General features: G+C 38.1%; 1 protein-coding gene across 1 annotated transcript in view; it reads left to right on the top strand.

The window, feature by feature from the left end:
- The window catches only part of LOC121943299 (ubiquitin-associated and SH3 domain-containing protein B-like), a 53,780-nt gene extending 35,934 nt beyond the window's left edge, over positions 1-17,846 (top strand). Inside the window, exons 2-14 of the mRNA XM_042486808.1 lie at positions 5,003-5,056; positions 6,929-7,115; positions 8,848-9,046; positions 10,327-10,496; positions 10,594-10,802; positions 11,932-12,076; positions 12,154-12,277; positions 12,398-12,517; positions 13,189-13,281; positions 14,411-14,555; positions 15,677-15,778; positions 15,915-16,029; positions 17,248-17,846. Coding sequence (XP_042342742.1) covers positions 5,003-5,056; positions 6,929-7,115; positions 8,848-9,046; positions 10,327-10,496; positions 10,594-10,802; positions 11,932-12,076; positions 12,154-12,277; positions 12,398-12,517; positions 13,189-13,281; positions 14,411-14,555; positions 15,677-15,778; positions 15,915-16,029; positions 17,248-17,385 — 1,801 coding nt within the window. The 3' untranslated portion in view covers positions 17,386-17,846. The remainder of the gene's footprint in view (positions 1-5,002; positions 5,057-6,928; positions 7,116-8,847; positions 9,047-10,326; positions 10,497-10,593; positions 10,803-11,931; positions 12,077-12,153; positions 12,278-12,397; positions 12,518-13,188; positions 13,282-14,410; positions 14,556-15,676; positions 15,779-15,914; positions 16,030-17,247) is intronic.
- The last annotated feature ends 1,486 nt before the right edge of the window (positions 17,847-19,332 follow it).

Raw genomic sequence — 19,332 nt, 5'->3', positions numbered from 1 at the left:
CAGGATCGCCAATGGCAAAAACTACAAATACACATTATTGGCACATCATCATAGAAGCAAATAATTGATTTTCAATCCAAGCATATGTGCAGCCACCTTCAAAGACCTGTCATAATCGAATCCTGCAGTCATTAATGAACACACACACACACACACACACACACACACATCTCTCTGTAGCACCTCCACGGTCCGTCCCGTCCCACGGGAACACCTCATGCCGCGCTGAGGAAGCTGCTCGCTCCCCAGAGATGAAACCACATTAGCATGTACAAGCTCTTATCTTCTGAGTGGCAGCTAATTAGATTCTGCAGCTCTATTATGAATAATCTGATCTGCCTTTGCTTCTCTGGCTTATCAGCCAAAGCCTCCAGGTGTTGCTGAGGTAAGGACGGAGGCATGAATGGATAAAGTCGCTGTTCTTTCTGCTTCTTTAATCTCTGTTGATGCATCACTCGTCCCAGCAAATTAAAACGTGCACAATGGCCGTGACGAAAAGACAAAAGAGACACCTGTCTTTATTATCAGCTGCAACCTCGTCTGTTTGGTGAAATCAGGACTTCAATATCTTTATTCGGATCGCTCTCTTATGTCGTTCAGCTAGAACTGATAGTAAATCTTAATATGCACTGCGAGGTTTGTCACTGAAGATATGACACATGTCAAATGGATGAATAACTCTTTCACAAGTAACCTGAAGTCAGTTATGGTTAAGAGGAGACACTAGCAGCAGTCCCCCTTGTGACAGGAATTTATGTTAATGTCTGCCCACGCGTGCATCACCATCTCCACTGCGCTGAGGGAGCTTACAAGGAACTGGGGTTTCGTCTGACTTTCGGCCCATGTTGTTCTGCCCCAAGACTTTGTTAGCGCTTATCTGTGCTTTTCTCACACATTGTCCTTTTTTCACTTCTTGGTATGACATAACTGTACAATTGATAAATGAAAGCGCTGTTACATTGAATCAGGTGTGTTTTATTATGGTTCTATGCTGGCGATAGCTTAAGGCGATAATTTATTCCTTGAGGAAATTTCAAAAAGTTCCACACAAACGTCCCTTTTGACTAAATAATAATAATAATAATAATCAAATAGCAAACTTTATCTGTATTGCACCTGTCATACAAGAATTGCGGCCCAACGTGCTTTACAACAAAGAAATTTCATAAACCAAGTGCTTCACATTAAAAGACTTAGAAGATATAAAGACATAATAAAACCTGCATGTAAAAATAAAATAAGGATTAGAATAAAATGCAAAGAATGCATATTCACATGTATAAAACCCACTTGATAATACTTGTAAAAGTAGGATAAAAATCAAGATAAAAAAAGACTGCACAGCATGCATAACAGGTGAAGGAACATAAAACCAATTTAGGTCATATTAAAAAAATAAAGCTAAAAATTGAGTGTAGAAATATGCATAAAATTAAGGAAAATACATTTTAAAGAGGTGTAGCAATGAACGATGAAATGTAACGATGAACTGATTACATTTTGGTGGTCATAGGTCAAGGTCATTGGCACAAACATCCTCTTGGACTCAAGAATTAACTGTGTAGAGTTTGGCAGTTGAAGGTCAAAGGTCACTTTGGCCTCGCAAAGCATGTGTTTTGGCCATAACTCAAAAATTCCTGTGCTGATTTTGTCAAAATTTCACACAAATGTCTAATACAATAAAATTATGAAGTGATGACGTTTTATATCCAGAGGGTCCAAAGTCAACTTTGCTATGACATCTTAATTTTAAACAAAAACACATTTCTGACTGTCGCTCAACATCATATCTCAAAAATTCTTTTTTTTATCCCAAGGAGAGACATTTGGTCGGATACTTGATTGGTGACACTAATCTTGGGTGTCCACCTTCAAACTGTGCTGATGTGTACATCTTCTTCGCTGCTGGAGGGAAGATGTTTGTGAAGCATCCATGTTTTCATAAGTACGAATCTAAACTGAAACTACACCTTGACAGGTTTGCAGAAGCGTACAACCGCAAGGTTGTTCAAGTTGGAAAACAGAAACTAAATAAAAGTAAAGTTGGCCAGAGGAAAGACTGTAGCTGCGTAAAATAAATGATTCATCTGCCCGAGCTACCACACTGTTCACATGCACCAATCCACCAGGCAGATGTTGAGAAATTTCACTCTGGGCAAAAATGTTTGTCAGTACAGACGATAAACAGACCAACACACTGACATCATCATGCTGATGAGCCATGGCACATTTGTGCATGGGTAAAAAATAAAATGCATTCACTCAAATACAGCACACAACACAAGTCTCTTAATGTAGGCTTATACTGTTTCACTTGGATGTCTCAATGGAGAAGAGCCTTTGTTCATGTTAATAATTGCACATGCACATTTCCTGCTATGACATGTCATATTTTCTTTAAAAAGAAAGGCTGTAAACATGTTTATTTGTGCTGTAAAGTTGGGTATTGTAACATGCAGCCAGCCTCCAGTGGCCATTAGAGGAACTGCACTTTTTGTCACTTCCACATTGGCCCCAGAGGTTTCCGCTTGCTTGCAACTTTACTGTTTGATTCATATTTGTTTGAATCACAGGATGTAGACTGTGGGTATGAACCTTTCAACAGACCACCTATCTCAAACGGTTACATTTTTTAAATTGTAAATTATAATTGTAATTGTAAATTGTAAAATAAGTGAAGCCTATGCTGTATTTAGAATATTTTCAGCAATTTACCTTGTAATAAAACAGCCCTTACCAAGGAGGATTTGAAGCTGTTATATCAAAAACATCAGACTCCACTGAGAAATACAGTCATTTCACTCAGTTTTAGTCATACTAACACAATAATTTGACTTTTTTTTACATTGTGTTAACGTACTGAGCGTGAGATAGGTTTGACTGTCCGCATCCAGGTTTAAAGTCACCATCTGATCACTTGTCTCCAGCAGCAGGCATCTGCTTTCAGAGAAGAGGCTCAGACTCACTGTGTGTGACCTGCTCAGCACCAAACAGCACAGACACAGTTAGCTGGTGAACATAACGGACATTAAGCGGCTGAAGAGACAGATATTTTTGGAGGATATCAGGAGTTAGATTAGGAGTTAGAGACTAAAAAGAAAGAGAGTAAATATTGGACTTATATTAATCAGGTGGATACAAATACAACTCCAATCAATGCTAATGTAGCTCTGTTTCAGCTGAATGTATAATTTGCCGAGTGTTTGCCAACACATTAGCTGAATAAACTTTACACAGTGTTGGGTTTTCAGCTTGTTACGCTGCTGCCAAGTTCAAAATCAGCAAATGCAGCTTTAAAATTAATTCTGTTTGCATAATCCTCTTAAATGTTTGTCTCTATTGATCGTGTGAAATGTGTCTTTGCACTGGACTGAATCCTTAAATTAAAATGTAGTGAAGCAAAATAAATCCGACTAAACTCAATAATTAAAATGTCACCGACTTCAACAAAGGTTTGAATACAGAAACACATAAAAATACATTTTTAATGCTAATTTTAGCAATGACAGAAAATATTACTTTTACCAAATAAAAAATAAAATAAAGATATATAATAAAATAAAAAAATTAAAAAGTCAAATAGCCAAATAAAAAAAAAAAATCTTTCTCTAAGGTTGTATTTAAAAAAAAAAAAAACTTCTCTAAGGTTGTATTAAAAAAAAAAAAATCTTCTCTAAGGTTGTATTTAAAAAAAAAACTTCTCTAAGGTTGTATTTAAAAAAAAAATCTTCTCTGAGGTTGTATTTAAAAAAAAAAAAAACATTTACATTTGACGTTTTTTTTCTTTCCGAGCTGACAGCAGCTGAATTTCTGTTTAGGCATCCACTTCATCCAGTTACACCAGAAAAACGCTGAATAATTCACCAGCTCTCTTTTTCCAAATGATATTGTTTGTTCCCGACTCCAATGGCAGTTCTGTTTTGTCAACAACTTTAAAGCTTTTCCATATTACCTCCTTTTCCTTGAAAGCCCTCACTTGCATCTCAAACTGTTTACAGAGTTTCCACATAGGTGTGCATCCAGAACTGCTCTCCTTTTATTTGCCATCTGCTGCCAGAAAGCTCCTGAGGACACAAACTTCTGCACAGAGAAAAAAAATCAGTGTGCTCCTCTGATTAACTCATTCACACAGAAAAGAAAAGTAACTTCTGTGGTTTCTTATTGCCACATTGCAGTGACTAGTCTTATGCTGTTTCTGTGCATGTTTCAGAATATAGATAAGTAAAATGTAGATGATTATCCTCCTGAGACTGGGTAGAAAAAGTGGTTTTATTATTTTGATTTTTTTTTTCTTTTTAACATAATTTAAGTATTTGTGGTGTAAGAAACAAATCACTTTTTTTTCTCAAACTTTTATTTATTATTGTTTTGTCCCGTATAGTGAACATCAGGTCAATCTCCTCTAAAATTAAATGTACATTTGATAACAGCAACCTACAGCGCATTTACATTATAACATTGAATTCAAATTTAAGATGGTTACGTTAAAGTAATTGTGCATGTTATTGTGTGTGTGCACTTATGTGCAAATGAAAAAAATAATTTCCGTTTATCCTTGAATATGTCAAATAGCAAAATGTAAGAATCCGAGTTTATGGGTGCTGGATGTCAATAATGTCTTTGTCAGGTTCCTCTTCAGCCCTCCTCTGAACATTAAAAACCTGCTGGCAATAAAGTTTTTTCTTTCTCCTAAAGTATGGAAAATGGTTGAAAATGAGAAGAAGCAAGTCCCAGCATCCCCCACAAAGGACATGGGTTAAAATGTGTATTTTGAAAGACTTAAAACTAATGTACACATCTGAAATAATCGATATAATATTGTTAAGACTCTCGTAAATGGAGAAAAAAAAACATCCATATGAATAACATAAGCAACGTCTTTGTAAATTTGATCACTTATGTCCCACAGAGGACAAATACAAATTGCTGGGTCTCAGGGGGATAGTGTCAGTGTTTTTGAGGATGTAATTTGAGTTTCTTTCTCCGTTGTGCTCTTTTACAGACTGAAAGCTCTGGTATCAACAGGAGGTCGAAGTGTACAAGCAGCATGTGACTGGTAAGTTTACAAAACAAACGTGTGTACACTTCATTCACATATACACAACACAAGACCGGGAAAAATGTCTTATACTGCCCTCTGCTGTAGACGGGTTGTCCACAGTAGGTGCTGTATATCATCTGTGTTTTGTTTATAATTACTGATTTTCTGACTCATTTATTTTATTAATTTATTTCTGTTGTTGTGGGTTTGTCTCTCTTTTGAAAACTGCAATCTCAGCAGCAACAAATTAAATAATGAGGCTTTATGAGGTTATGCTGATTCTCTGGTTCATTCTTGTATTAAGGGTTTCTATTAGAAAATATTTGCATGCTTTAACGCTAAAAAACACATTATTTTCCACATTATGTCTGTCTGAATATATCTGTATTCACTCCCTGTCTGAAACGCTCTGTTTTAGCGCCTAAAGCCCAGTGTGCTTCTGTGTTAGTCTTGGCAGCTATTTTAGATTTAGTCTCAGTCTTGAGATGAAAATTCTGACTAGTTGTCGTCATTTTTTAGTCAATTTTATCGTTTACACTTTGAAACACATCCAATTAGGCTAATACAGGTGGGGAAATGACTGTTAACGCCACTGTAGTGGCAGTTTTTACCTTTTATATACTGTGGTTGTGACATCACAACTCCAAGAAAGTTTTGACAGCTTGTTTAAAGGCACAGTTTCTGAAAATGGACAATGTGCCCTGCCCAGTGGATTGAGTGTTTTGATACTTTTACAGTATTTATACTGTATCTATACCTGTTTTATATTACAAAAAACAACAACGTGAAAATCTGACTTTTTATGCCTCTGCGTCGGCGACAGTCGAGCCAGAGGCATTATGTTTTCGGTCCTGAGGGCCGTACGGCCATCAGTCCATTCATACGTCTTGTGACGTGATATCTCAAGAACGCCTTGATGGAATTTCTTCAGATTTAGCACAAATATTTGCTTGGACTCAAGGATGACCTGATTAGATTTTGGTGGTCATAGGTCACCATGATCTTGCATTTGTCTTATTCTTATGAAAGTGACATCGTAAGAACATCGCAAGGGAATTAATTCAAATTTGACACAAACACTTGAACTCAACGATGAGCTAATTTGAATTTGGTGGTCAAAGGTCAAGGTCACTGTGACCTTGCATCCTCATTTTCGCGAATGCAATATCTGAAGATGGCCTGGAGGGAGTTTCTTTAACTTTGGCACAAACGTCTACTTGGACTCAAGAATGAACTGATTCGAATCTCGAGATTGAAGGTCAAAGGTTAACGGTCAAGGTCACAGTGACCTCATGCAACATGTTTTTGGCCATAACTCAAAAATCCTTAAAAAACACCTTGAAACGGCTGATTGTAGAGATCTTCTGTGTGTGAAGTTTCCATGCGTTCACAGATATGGAAGCACACAAATGTGTTATAATATGGGATTTTTAAAAAAGTTTAAACTTCCTCTCAACAGACTGAATCCCAGATTCACAAAATATTGTTGACTGCCGGAATCACCAAAAAAGGAAGCCAATGTTGTTCCCCAAAACACATTATGTAAGAAAAAGCCCTGGTGAAAAGATTTAGCCTGATTTAACGCATTACCACGCATATGAACGCATTTTACACCCAAAAAAATAAAAAATGGAATCACTTGATATGTTGAATGAAAGTTTATTCATTTCAAATCTCTGCTGTGATTGCTGCGGGGCGATAGTGATGTTACCAGCAAACCAGCAGGCAAGGCGGAAAGTTTCCATCCCAGAATCTCCGTTCAAAACAGAAAATGTCATTATGCCAAAAGTGATTTAGCAGGAGTTCTTGAAAACTGAAAGAAGAAACAGCGCAGTCAGACCTGGGACTTTATCTTGATCCCATTCACCGCCGTCTCTCCTCGCCCAGGCTGTTCTCCCATGTGGACGACCCGTTCCTGGACGACCCTCTTCCCCGGGAATTCGTCCTGTACCTGCGGCCCAGCGGACCACTACAGAACCAGCTTTCCCACTTCTGGCAACAGAGCCGGGTCACTTGTGGCAAAAACAAAGCCCACAATATCTTCCCCCACATCACCCTCTGCCAGTTCTTCATGGTGAGTCACAGAGTTTATCTGAACTTCAGCTGACATTTTGCAGTTACATAAAGGTTGAAGAGTGAAGGTCGTGAAAGCTTCTCTCATTCCTCAGATATTTATCGCTGATGTTTAACCTCCTTTGCACAAAGACGATTTAATCACTTTAATAAACCAAGAAACACTGAATGAGCCAGTTTGAAGTTGTTTGAGTTGCTTGTTCTCATGTCACATCAGTCGGTAACATTTTTCCCTCATGGCCATCAACACTTTTCTTGTAAACAAGCAGGAGTTGCTTTTTCATTCACTGTCTGAATTAGGCAGCGTTCTCTAACACCGAAAGGAAAGATTCAACCACAAAGTGTCCATTTATAAATCAATTAGTCAAGCAACATTGCCTTGAATTTATGAAAAAATGAGTTTTTTTGAGCCTCCACAAAAAACAGTAAACATTGATTTTTTGATTGACTCGGGCTGTTGAACGACATCAAAACTGTTTTAAAAGATCCGTTAACAAACTCGTGTAGTGTCATTTTTCCAGATGTATGTTAAGACCTTAGCGAACACATGCATGTTTGCAAAAAATCCTTCATATTGGAGTCTGGCGTTAAAGAGAGCATAAATAAGTTTCGCTTTCAGTTTAGTTTTATAAAGTAAGGTTAACCCTTTAACAGTCACAATAACAAATGCCTTTGAAAAAATATAGAACATTATAGACCATAGAGTATCTTAACAAAATGCATCAATTTATTAAGAAAAAAAACATTTTCCCAGAATAATGCTTTTTTTAAGTGCAAAAAATCAATGTAATATAATAAAAATCTGAAAATAAAAGTGACTTTATAAAATAAACATAAAAAAATAAGTAAACAAAAAATAAATAGATACAAATAAAAATGAATCTAGTAAAGAAATCTGTTAAAAAATGTTAATGTTACATAATAAACATTTGAAAATAAAAATAACTTAGTAAAATAAACAAAGAAACAAACAAAAATAAATCAAATAATAATGAACCTAGTAACAAAATCTGTTTAAAATGTATAGTAGAAAAATGCTTAAATGCACTGTGGAAAAACATCTTCATAAAATAAAACTGGGTTTCTTTCAAGCTTTTAGTAAAATAATTTGATCGCAAAAAAACTGTCAACTGTGCGGTTTCATTGTCTGTAAAAAGTTTAAACCCTGAGTATGCAAATGTATAAATGAGATTTGGATTATACTGCAGGAGTTATGTTTGTAAATGGATGCTTTGATTTAGTTTTGTAAAAAGATTTAAAGATGATCCACAACAAATATAAACAATCAATATGTTTTCTGCTCTCTGTGGTGGCATGCGAAATGTTTTCTCAAAAATTCAAGGTAACACGGCATGACAAACTGATGAAAAATGTTAATTTTTTGGAGTGATGTATTCCTTTAATGATAAAACGATGAGAAAAGATGTAGAGGATTGCCTCAGAGAAGAGTGGGCGAGAATGTTTTCAACGGCCAAATACATTTTAAAATCCATTACCGATGCAGCCTTTGGGAAAACACCTTTCTTCTGTTACATCAAAGCTTTTCAACTCGCTTTTCTCAGCAGAGCCGCTGTTTCCTCTCACTGTGGTACTTCGCATAAATGTCCCTTTATATCTGAATAAATCTGTCTGGACCTTTTACATAACGGAGACCTCTCTTTCTGAGGATTAAAACTGAGAGATAAAACGAGTAATGTTACATATTTCCCATCACCCTCTTTCCTTCTGCACAGTGTGCAGACCACAAAGTAGAAGCTCTGGGCGAGGCCCTGCAGTCCTGCGTCCAGCAGTGGCGAGGTCGATTCCCCAGCCCGCTGCCTTTAGAGCTCTACACATCCTCCAACTTCATCGGTCTCTTCGTGGAGGAGCAGGTGGCCGACATCCTCAAGCAGTTTGCGGCCGACTTTGCCACAGAGGCCACCAGGAAGGCAGGTAAGAACCTCAAGTATACGGAAAATACCGCATACCCACAATGCCCTGAGTGTGGAGCATGTTTTATTTATGTTTTTTTAAAGTTTTTTATTGCAAGACGAAAGACAGAACACTGAACGAATAAACACCAACATGACAACAACAACGTAAAATAACAGTGAAAACAGGTCATGAAAGGAACGAGGATGTTGATTTGATGTTGGTGTGTGTGTGTGTGTGTGTGTGTGTGTGTGTGTGTGTGTGTGTGTGTGTGTGGTGTGTGTTTGTGTGTGTTCGTGTGTGTGTGCGCGCCAAACCAGTCATTCCAATGTGTTGGAGAAAAAGAAAGGGGAAAATGGAAAAAAATAAATAAATATTTAAAAATAAATAAATAAATACATACATAAAAAGAAAGAAAAAGACTAAAAATAAATAAAAATAAAATAAATAAAAATATTTTAAAAAAGTGTTGAGAAGCATACTACTTCTACCATCATAGTAGTAGTAGTAATAATAATAATAATGTTAATAATAATAAAATCAGGGTGAGTGATGCAGCAAAGCATAGCTGGGGCTCTGTGAGTGGACTCCAGAATGAGTCAGCAAGTCCGTCCTGCTGAATCTCTCTGGTTTGTGTTTAATTTTGTAGTTATTGTTATAAAATTTAAATTACTTTTATTATTATTTTATTTTATTTTAAATTTTCCTTCTTTTCTGTGATTTCTGTTTCTTTATTTTACTTATCTGTTCCATGTCCGAGTGTGGAGCATGTTAAAGATCTTAGCTGCAGATTTTCTGTGCTGTCTGTCCCATTTTAAATACCTTTCTTCATCTGGGTATAGAGCTGAGCATCAGTTCATCATGTCGTCACCATGTAATGTGTGGTGACCTGCTGTCTCTTCCAGCAGTGACAGTGAGCGATCGGTCAGGACGGCAGTCATGTTGGGTTATTAAAGCTCTCACTCAGTCTGTCACGGGGACTTTTTTTAAACACAGGCGAAAATGAGACCGACTGCCAAACGGTATTTGAGGCAGCTAGTGCCAAATCAGATTAGAGCCGTGGTGTTGGCGCTAATACTCTGTCACATTTCTGTTTCTGGTAAAGAGACAGATTAGAGCGTGTCGTCCAAATCTGATGTGGAAATGTTGAGCCTTTTTTGGTTTCCCTTATCTCTGATACTCAGTTTTACCCTTCTCTAACTTCTGCAGCAGAATATTTTTTTTCACATTTGGACAGATAACGAAAGATGCAGATTTTGCACTGTATGACGAATATACTATGTCTCATCTTCGAACTCCAGAAGTCCATGTGGAGCCTCATAAGAAGCAGCTCCACGTAACTCTGGCCTACAACTTCCCCACAAACCACCTCCCATCACTGGAGAAACTGGCCAAAGGAATCGAAGTCAAGCTAGGCTGTGATTGGCTGGCTGTCCTGTTCTCCCGGGACATTCGTTTTGCAAACCACGAGGTATTCATACTAGCAGTGCATGTTCTGAGGTGACAGATATCCATTAACCAGCAGCACTAAAATGTTATTATTTTATCTAAATGTCATGCCTCTGCAGACGCTGCGGGTGATGTACCCCTACATGCCTCAGAACGAAGATGAGCTGGAGCTGGTTCCTGGCGATTTTGTCTTCATGTCTCCGGTGGATCAGACTAGCACCAGTGAGGGCTGGGTGTACGGGACATCGTTGTCCTCCGGGCTGTCCGGCCTGCTGCCTGAGAACTACGTGAGCCTGGCCGACGAGTCAGACACCTGGGTCTTCCATGGGTGAGCAGAGCGCCGCACACGGGCACAAGAGGTGGTCTTAACTATCAACGCAGGATAAATAAATAAGAAGGCATCAACATTATGATACAAAATACACACAAAACACCAGTTTAACACCGAAACAGAATAGAGCAGGATAGGGATGTCAAGGCATCCAGCTGCTTGAATCATTATATCATTTTTGGCCGTCTCAGACAAAAGATGATCACGAAAGAAACGTGGAGATGTCTTTGATTGTGGCTCTAAAACGGTAATCCTACGTTTCACGCATGTTCAAAGATAGCAGTTTTTTGTTCTAAAAACGTTAAGAGAACGTTTAAATGCAACGACTTAATGTTTTAATTACGTTTTCAGTGGCAAGTTTTCACCATGTTACCAGAACGTCCTTCTTAAAGTTTGGGTAACATTATCTGGAAACATCAAAAATGTTTTTTTTGTGTTTGTTTTGTTAACATTTCACAAATTTTACATTTTCATATAAAAAAGGTCAGTAATCTCAGTCCTCAATAACGTTCTCTGAATGCTGCTTTGAAAACGTTCCTCCTTTGTTCTCGTGTAACATTGTGGGAACGTTTTATAAAAGAACGTTTTTTGATCTGTTTCCTATAAACATCACCAAAACATCCTCAAAATGTTGCCGTTAAAACGTTACATCTCAGTCAGCATTTAACCTTAAAGGAACATTATTTGAAATGATAAACACCCTTAAAAGGCTTTGTGAAAATTAGATTAAAATGCCTAAAACACCTAAAATTTCTTCAGAAAGTAATTTAGTGCACAGTTGACCTGTAATAGGAGAGATGTGAACAGGAAGTGGGTGCCATAGTGTTTCCTGTATTATAAAAATGGAGCCTCCAAAATCAACCAATATTGTAGTGGAGAAGCATTTTAGTGATAATTTCTTGTAAAGGGAAAAAGGTCTTTGCAACGATTCATTTTGCACTGTATAAATAAACCATCATTTGCAAATGTTTCACTCAAGCTGTTATTTTGGATGAGTTGCAGATATCAAAACGTTGTTAAACTGTTGCCAAAATATCCGATGGTTCAGCTCTTTGTTATTGCCAAGAGGAAGAAATGATGCGGCTCGTACGGCGTACCTGATGTCTGTTCTGCTCGTCCGCCACAGCTCCCATTCATTCTTCAGCTGTGGGCCCAGTGACAAGAGCAGCAAGGAGAGAGGGATGTTTGACGGACTGCTGGACAGCCGACGACCCGAAAACACGAGTCCCGGAGACACACACCCCCTCAGTCTCATTTGTCATCCAATGCAGGTGGATTTGTCTTTCTTGTTTTCGAGGTTCATGTCATAACGTGATGTATTTTTACTGACGCCTTTTATTTCCAGCAGGTCCTGCGGATTAGCGGCAGTCACTCCAGGCAGCCCAAGCGGACACTTTTTGTCTGTCGGCACGGTGAGAGGATGGATGTGGTCTTTGGAAAACACTGGCTCTCCCTCTGCTCGGACAGTAAAGGTGAGAGGTCAAAGGTCATCAGTGGGCAGGCAATAGAAATAGTCAAAAAATGTCCTTCTTTCACTACATTTTAAAGAAACCACCTGCCATTTGAGAATGTGTGTTTTTGTTGCTCTGCAGGTAGATATGTACGCTCCAATCTCAACATGCCTCCCAGTCTGCCGCTGTGGGGCGGACAGAGGGATTATGACATGGACGCTCCTATCACCGTGTTTGGATCCACACAGGCTCGACTAGTGGGTACGTCCCCAATATATGTTTAAATAATGCACCACATCTGAGGAGAGATTAGTGCCTAAGCGAGGTATGTTGAGTCTAAAGCCAGGAAGGTGGCTCTCTTTTAACCGGGCTGGATCACCATGGTAACTTATGTGGCAAACCTAACCTGGTCAGGAGCAGGTTAGGTTCTGAGTTTCAGCTGAAAATCAGCTGAAAAGTGTCTTTCACAGCTTCTTTGAGGAGCGTCACTCTTTAATCAGTGTCAGTGTGTGAGTCATACAGACACTCAGCTGAGAGAAAACGTTATAAAAACACTTTATACAACTTGTTGAGTCATAATGTGACATAAATGCCACCTAACGAAGCCGTGCATTTACAGTTTATCAGTGATGCAGAAAATCTGAGCATGAATATCGTTTACCTTATTGATCTGTTTGTGTCTCTCACTGAACTGCTGAATGTGTCTGTGGTGATTTCTGGTCACAGAGACTCTAAAAGAAGCTTCTTTAAAACCACAGATACATTATTCATTAAACATGTGACTGTATATTTATAATCAGGATGATGTTAATTTCACATTAAATGTGATTTAATACCTTCAAATCGTACCATACCTTTATCACTTACTATGTTTACATGCTTAGTTTGTGTGTGTGTGTGTGTGTGTGTGTGTTTAATATGTGATTTTTCAGGTGAGGCCCTGTTAGAGAGTAACACAGTGATAGACTTTGTATACTGCTCTCCCTCTCTGCGTTGTGTCCAGACTGCACAGAACATCCTGAAAGGTAAGAAGAGTCTCCTCAAAGAAATATAATTTTTCAGTGTTCACTCACTAATTTAATTTAGTGTGTTAGCGTTATAATAAGGGCCTCACAGTGACCCATGCTCTTTTTATGACACCAGGCATTATGATTTCAAATTGTCTGTCCATTTGAATTTCTTCAAATTTGGCACAAATGTTCACTTGGACTCAAGGATGAAATGATTAGATTTTGATGGTCATAGGTCAAAGTTCAAGGTATTTTTGACCCGTATCTGTCTCATTCTTGTGAACGCAGTATCTCAAAAACACCATGAGGGAATTTATTCAATTTTGACACATTTACTTGGACTCAGCGATGAGATGATTAGACTTTGGTGTTCAAAGGTCAAGGTCACTGTGATCTTTCATCTATATCATTTTCGTGAACGTAATGTCTAGTGTTAGTACTTGAGATTGGTCTTGGTCTCAAGACCACTTTTTAGAGTGTTTGATTCGGTCTTGTTTCAGTCTTGGACGTAGTGGACTCTGGATTTTTGGTCAAGATTGGTCGAGACCACAACAGATTTATTTTTTTAACGTATTACTGTGATTGGATGCAAAACTTCCTTCTTAAAATCCAGCTAATCCCGTAAATCATTTGTAGTTTGCTTTTTTTGTCACAGATAACGGCTGTAACCTATCATAGAAATCAGAGGAAAGTTTTTTATACATAAATATAGTCTTGGTCTCGACTCAGTCTTGCCCTGCTTTGGTCTTGGTCTTGACTCGGTTGTGGTACACTCTGGTCTCGGTGAAGTCTTGGTCTCGGTTAGTTTGATCTTGACTACAACACTAGTGGTATCTGAGGATGGCCTTGAGGGAGTTTCCTCAAATTTGGCACAAATGTCCACTTGGACTCAAGAATGAACTGATTTGAATCTGGTGGTCAAAGGTCAAGGTCATGGTGACCTCATACAGAATGATTTTGGCTATAACTCAAGAACCACCTTAAAACTGTGCTGATTGTAGAGATTTTCTGTGTGTAAGGCGTCCATGTTTCCGCAGACAAAGATGTAAACTGTAAGTGTAACTGGTGCGCGGAGGCAAACAGCCGCGTGGAAGAATATGTAAATTTAGTTCTTCATTGAGATGAGCTGTGTTTGTGTAAACAGGTCTGCAGCAGGACGGGAAGCTGAAGGTGCGAGTGGAACCGGGCCTTTTTGAATGGACCAAGTGGGTTTCTGGAAGCTCCCTGCCTGCATGGATACCTCCCACGGACCTGGCTGCAGCCCACTTCAGTGTAGACACAACGTACAGGTGACCGCATCAAGACAAAACACACCTTCTGCTATTAATTACTTTTAATGTGACAATGCAACACAATCAAATCTTGACCTCACGTTACGCACAGATATGCCCACTGAGCGATGTTTGGAGTATTTTGCAGCTGACGAATATGAAAAGTACAACTGATAGCTGGATTTAAGTGATGTGAACACGGTAAACACAGAGACTCTGCATTGTGAACCCGCGTGAACCACGTTGGGAACGCCCCTAATTATTTTGTATATTGCTGCTTCACTCCTTTCATTGTTTAACCCTTTGAAACTGGAGCGACATCACTTTTCTTGTGCTGCTTCCACATGCCTTTCAAAAGTATTTAAAGCCTTGATCCCTGAGCAAACTGGTGTGATTTCTCAGGGACGCCATATCTCAAGAATGCCTCAACAGGATTTCTCTAAATTTGGCACAAACATCCACTTGGACTCGAGAATGAACTGATTGGATTTTTGTGGTCAAAGGTCTCGGTCATTGTTACCTGGTGTGTCCCATACGAATGAGATATCTCAAGAAGGCCTTGAGGGAAATTATTCAATTCAGCACAAACGTCCAGTTTGACTCAAGGATGAACTGATTGGATTTTGGTGGTCAAAAGTTAAGGTCATTATAACCTTACGTTGTACACAATTTTACGAACGCAATACCTTAAGAGGGCGTTGAGTTAATTCCCTTAAATTTGACAGAAATGTCAACTTGGACTTAACAATGAACTGATTAGATTCTGTCGTCAAAGGTCAACGTGACCTCAAAAACACATGTTTTTGGGCATAACTCAACTCTGTTTTGAGCGTTTGGTGCTTTGCATTTGTAGCATCCCAGTTTTTTGCAGTGGTGATTGTCGACTCTGCCTGCCCTGCAGAGGCGTCCTCTCCAGCGCTGAAGTACCTGTCGACAGGTTTTGCTGGAGTGTTTGATAAGTGCAGTAAATTTGATATTTTTTAACTGAAGACAACAAATCACAGTACACTTCTAACAAATGCTTCCACTCATGGCATCCAACAGAACCGAACCTCTCTGCCGAGTTTCATAAAAACAACTGCAACAGTTTTTATAAGTTTCCATTTGTTTTCTAATACTTGCTGTTTGTCTTCATATAGACCTCTGATCCCAATCAGCAAGCTCTCTGTGTCTGAACCGTACGAGAACTACATGAGCCGGAGCTACCAAGTGACCAAAGATATCCTGTCAGACTGCAAAAAACACTGGTAAGAGACCCTCAGCAGAGCTCCTGGAGCGTCTGGAGGTCTGTTTTGGTGAACTTTTACTTTATTGTTTCACATGCTCATGTGTTTGTCCACTGCTGATGTTGCATCCTGCCTGGACTTCCACTCTCTCCGTAGGAAACAACGTGCTGATTGTAGCCCACGCTTCTTCCTTAGAGGCCTGCACACGCCAGCTGCAGGGCCGCGGCCCGCAGAGCGCCAAGGATTTCATCCAAGTAGTCCGAAAGGTCTGTTCGCTGCATATCTTCCATCTGTCCATCTGATTTATTTGTTTTTCTTTTACACACCCAACTTTCCTATCCATCCATCATTACTTCCATCTGGTTTCATCAGTTCCTCTCCCCGTGCTCACTGCGGCTTTATATACATAAACTTAGGAGATTACACTTAAAACTCCAGAGATTTGAGGAATCCACGTGTATCAGTCAAAGTTTATACAAGTTGTCCAAATGTTTCAAAAACTTTTTGCTGTTATTCATGTGACCAGTAGACTGATATTCTCAAATGAAAGCTGCTATTTGTGATTTTTTAGTGCCAATGAAAAAATCAAAAACAAGTCTGGTGGATACTTGTCATTTTATTTTTCAGCTAAAGAAAAAAAAGATCATTTTGCAAAAATAAACTAGTTGACTCCAGCTTGGTGACCAAGGAGGCAGCTGGGGACTCGCTTTCTCTCGCCTGCTCAGTGACGAAATATTTATGGATCCCTACCAGACTAAACTTTCTGTTAAGATAACAGTTTAGTTTAGTTTAGTTTAGTGTATTTTCACGCAATTAAAAAACTGCATTAAATCGAGATAAATAAAAAAAAAATGTGTCAGGAGAGGTCAAAAGACGTATACAAATGGACCCCCACCAATTAAAAAAAAAATGCACGCACAAAAACCACTAAATTTCTATTTTAAAAAAAAAAAACAAAAAAAGGTAACTGACAACAAAGAACCTGTCAGTAAACATTAATCCCTTAAAAACCAAGAAGTACATAGAGCACAATACAAAGTGTAAAGAAAAAAAAAGGATTTATATTGTTTTTTTTAATACAATTTATTTTAAAAAATGATAAATGTGTATATGTATATATATATATATATATATATATATATATATATATATATATATATATATATATATATATATAATCAATCGTTATTTTCAAATACTGAACCGTGTTTGTTTGTTGTTTTTTTTTTAAGATGGCTGCAGAGTGCAAAATATCATATTAAACCAGCAGCAATTATGTTGTTATTATTTAAATAATAGCAGAGTAGTTAAATACAGAAAACAGTCCAATTCACTTATTACAAAAAAAAGTTTTAAGTGTAGGAAGAAAAAATACTTTGCCTTGTCGTGCTTCACTTTTAAGCTACTCTCTCTTCCAAAAATCATGTGTCATTTCTGTGATTTTGTTCTAAGTCCAGGTGTTAATGGCTCTGCTCGGTCCTCAGATCCCCTACCTGGGCTTCTGCTCCTGTGAGGAGCAGGGAGACACGGGGGTGTGGCAGTTAGTGGACCCTCCCATCCTCCCCCTCACACATGGACCAAACCACTCCTTTGACTGGAGGGAGACACTTCTGCAAGAATGACGTCCGATCTGAGCTCCGTCCCGCCTGATCGTACTGTGCTCCCACTGACTGCAGCACCAAGTTTCAGAACCAGTAACCCCAAAAATACTGGAAGCTTTCTGTTTTCAGCCTCTTCTCACAGCTGCAGGCTCAGCAGCGACGCTCTCAAGAAGCTTCCTGAGTGAAGAAGAGGAGCAGAGACCCAGCAGTGAACTGACTGCTTCCCTTTTCAGGCTGGTTTCAATAATGATTCAGCAAAATTCTTAAATGTCATTGCATTTTTTATTTTATTTTTGCAAGAATGAGGGAGACGTTAGTTTGGGGCAGTATGGAGGTTAGCTGCACTGTGTGGCAGAGCGCTCACTGAAAGTCTAAACATCCCAGTCTCAGAAAATTTAGTAAAATTAGTAGGAGTCGACCGATATTGGTTTTTCAGGGCCAATACTCAGTGAGACCGATAACCGATATTTGGAACCGACATGCATTTAAAAAAAATATAAAAATCTTCTGTCAATATTTAAAATTTGGAATATAAAAATCTCCAACACAAAACTGTGTTTAAATGCTTTTAGCAAATGTTTAATCAAAACTAAAACTTTATACATTAAATATGTAAAAGTCCCTGACACTTTCTTTGTACTTTTTAATTAACTGATATCGGCAATCATTAAAATAAAACACCAATACTAATGATCAGCAAAATGACAAATATTGGCCTGATAATCTGTCAACCCTTAGAAATCAGCACATTTTATTTAAAAAAAAAAGTATGTGTATGACCAGAAAGAAAAAAACATTTCTTATCAACATGAATGTACCACATTGAAGTACACAGAACTGCAGTAAAAGTATTATTAACGAACGCCATAACGAAGCAAAAGTGCTGGCGTTGGGGATTTAAGCTTCCTGTATTTTTAGCAAGGATGACTCCGCTTTTATTTTTAACTCGTCAGGTCATTTTTAGTTCATTGTATTTCACATAGACAAAAAGTTTTAGTTCCCTAAATATAAACTTGGTAACTCTGAACTTTAATTGGTTTACTTGTCCAAACTTAGGTAGCTAACCTTAGCTGTGCCCAAAATCACACCCTCTTTTTACTTGTATGGTTCGTCACCACGAATCACTTTGGTTGAATTATTTTGTGGGAACAAGTTATTACCCTGTGGGAACAACTTATTATTTTGTGAGCACAAATTGTAATACTTTGAGGGAACAAGTTACTATCTTGTAGGATCAAATTTATTACCTTGTGGGAACAAGCTATCATCTTGTGGGAACGAATTATTACCTTGTGCACAAGGAAATAGGCTAACTTGTTCCCACAAGATAATAACTCAACTGTACAAGATAAAAAATAATAATAATAGAAAAATTATTTTTTAAAAATCACCTTTCGGGGCTTTAGGGGCTCCGTACCTTTGAGCGTGATATTGATGAAGTATATTAACACACAAAATGTACACATTTTAACACACTACAATTATAATGCGTTTGTTGCTAAATTTAAATTATTATTTTAAGTATTATTATTAACATGTATTATCAGCATGTTGTCATACAAACCTAAAAATGTTAAAATGTTAACATTGGCACGATTCAGTTGTTCAACATGTGAGTCAGAGGACGCGTTCTGTCAGCACATACTTTTTACATATATGACGAAACTTTAAACCAAAAAAATGAATAGAGGCGTGTTTAGCGTGTCGAGTTTATAGCGGTAAAACAAGGTGTTTTGTGGTTGGTTAAATATTAGGAAAAAAACTGTCAAAAAGAAGCACCTTAAGAAAAATAAGTTGAAAAGTAGGAAAAAAAGCCTTTTTCTCTACTTATTTATTTGCCTGTGACTGCTCCAAAAGACCACTCCACTACGTCGAGTGGCTCCGTTTTTTTTCTGATATTTTGAACCATTTTAATTTGGTGACAATTTTGGCTCCACTGACTCTAAGAATATAAATTTATCTCAGCAT

The sequence above is a fragment of the Plectropomus leopardus genome, chromosome 5 (assembly GCF_008729295.1).
Source record: "Plectropomus leopardus isolate mb chromosome 5, YSFRI_Pleo_2.0, whole genome shotgun sequence".
In the NCBI taxonomy this organism is placed as follows: Eukaryota; Metazoa; Chordata; class Actinopteri; order Perciformes; family Serranidae; genus Plectropomus; species Plectropomus leopardus.
This window is presented reverse-complemented; position numbering and strand designations above follow the sequence as displayed.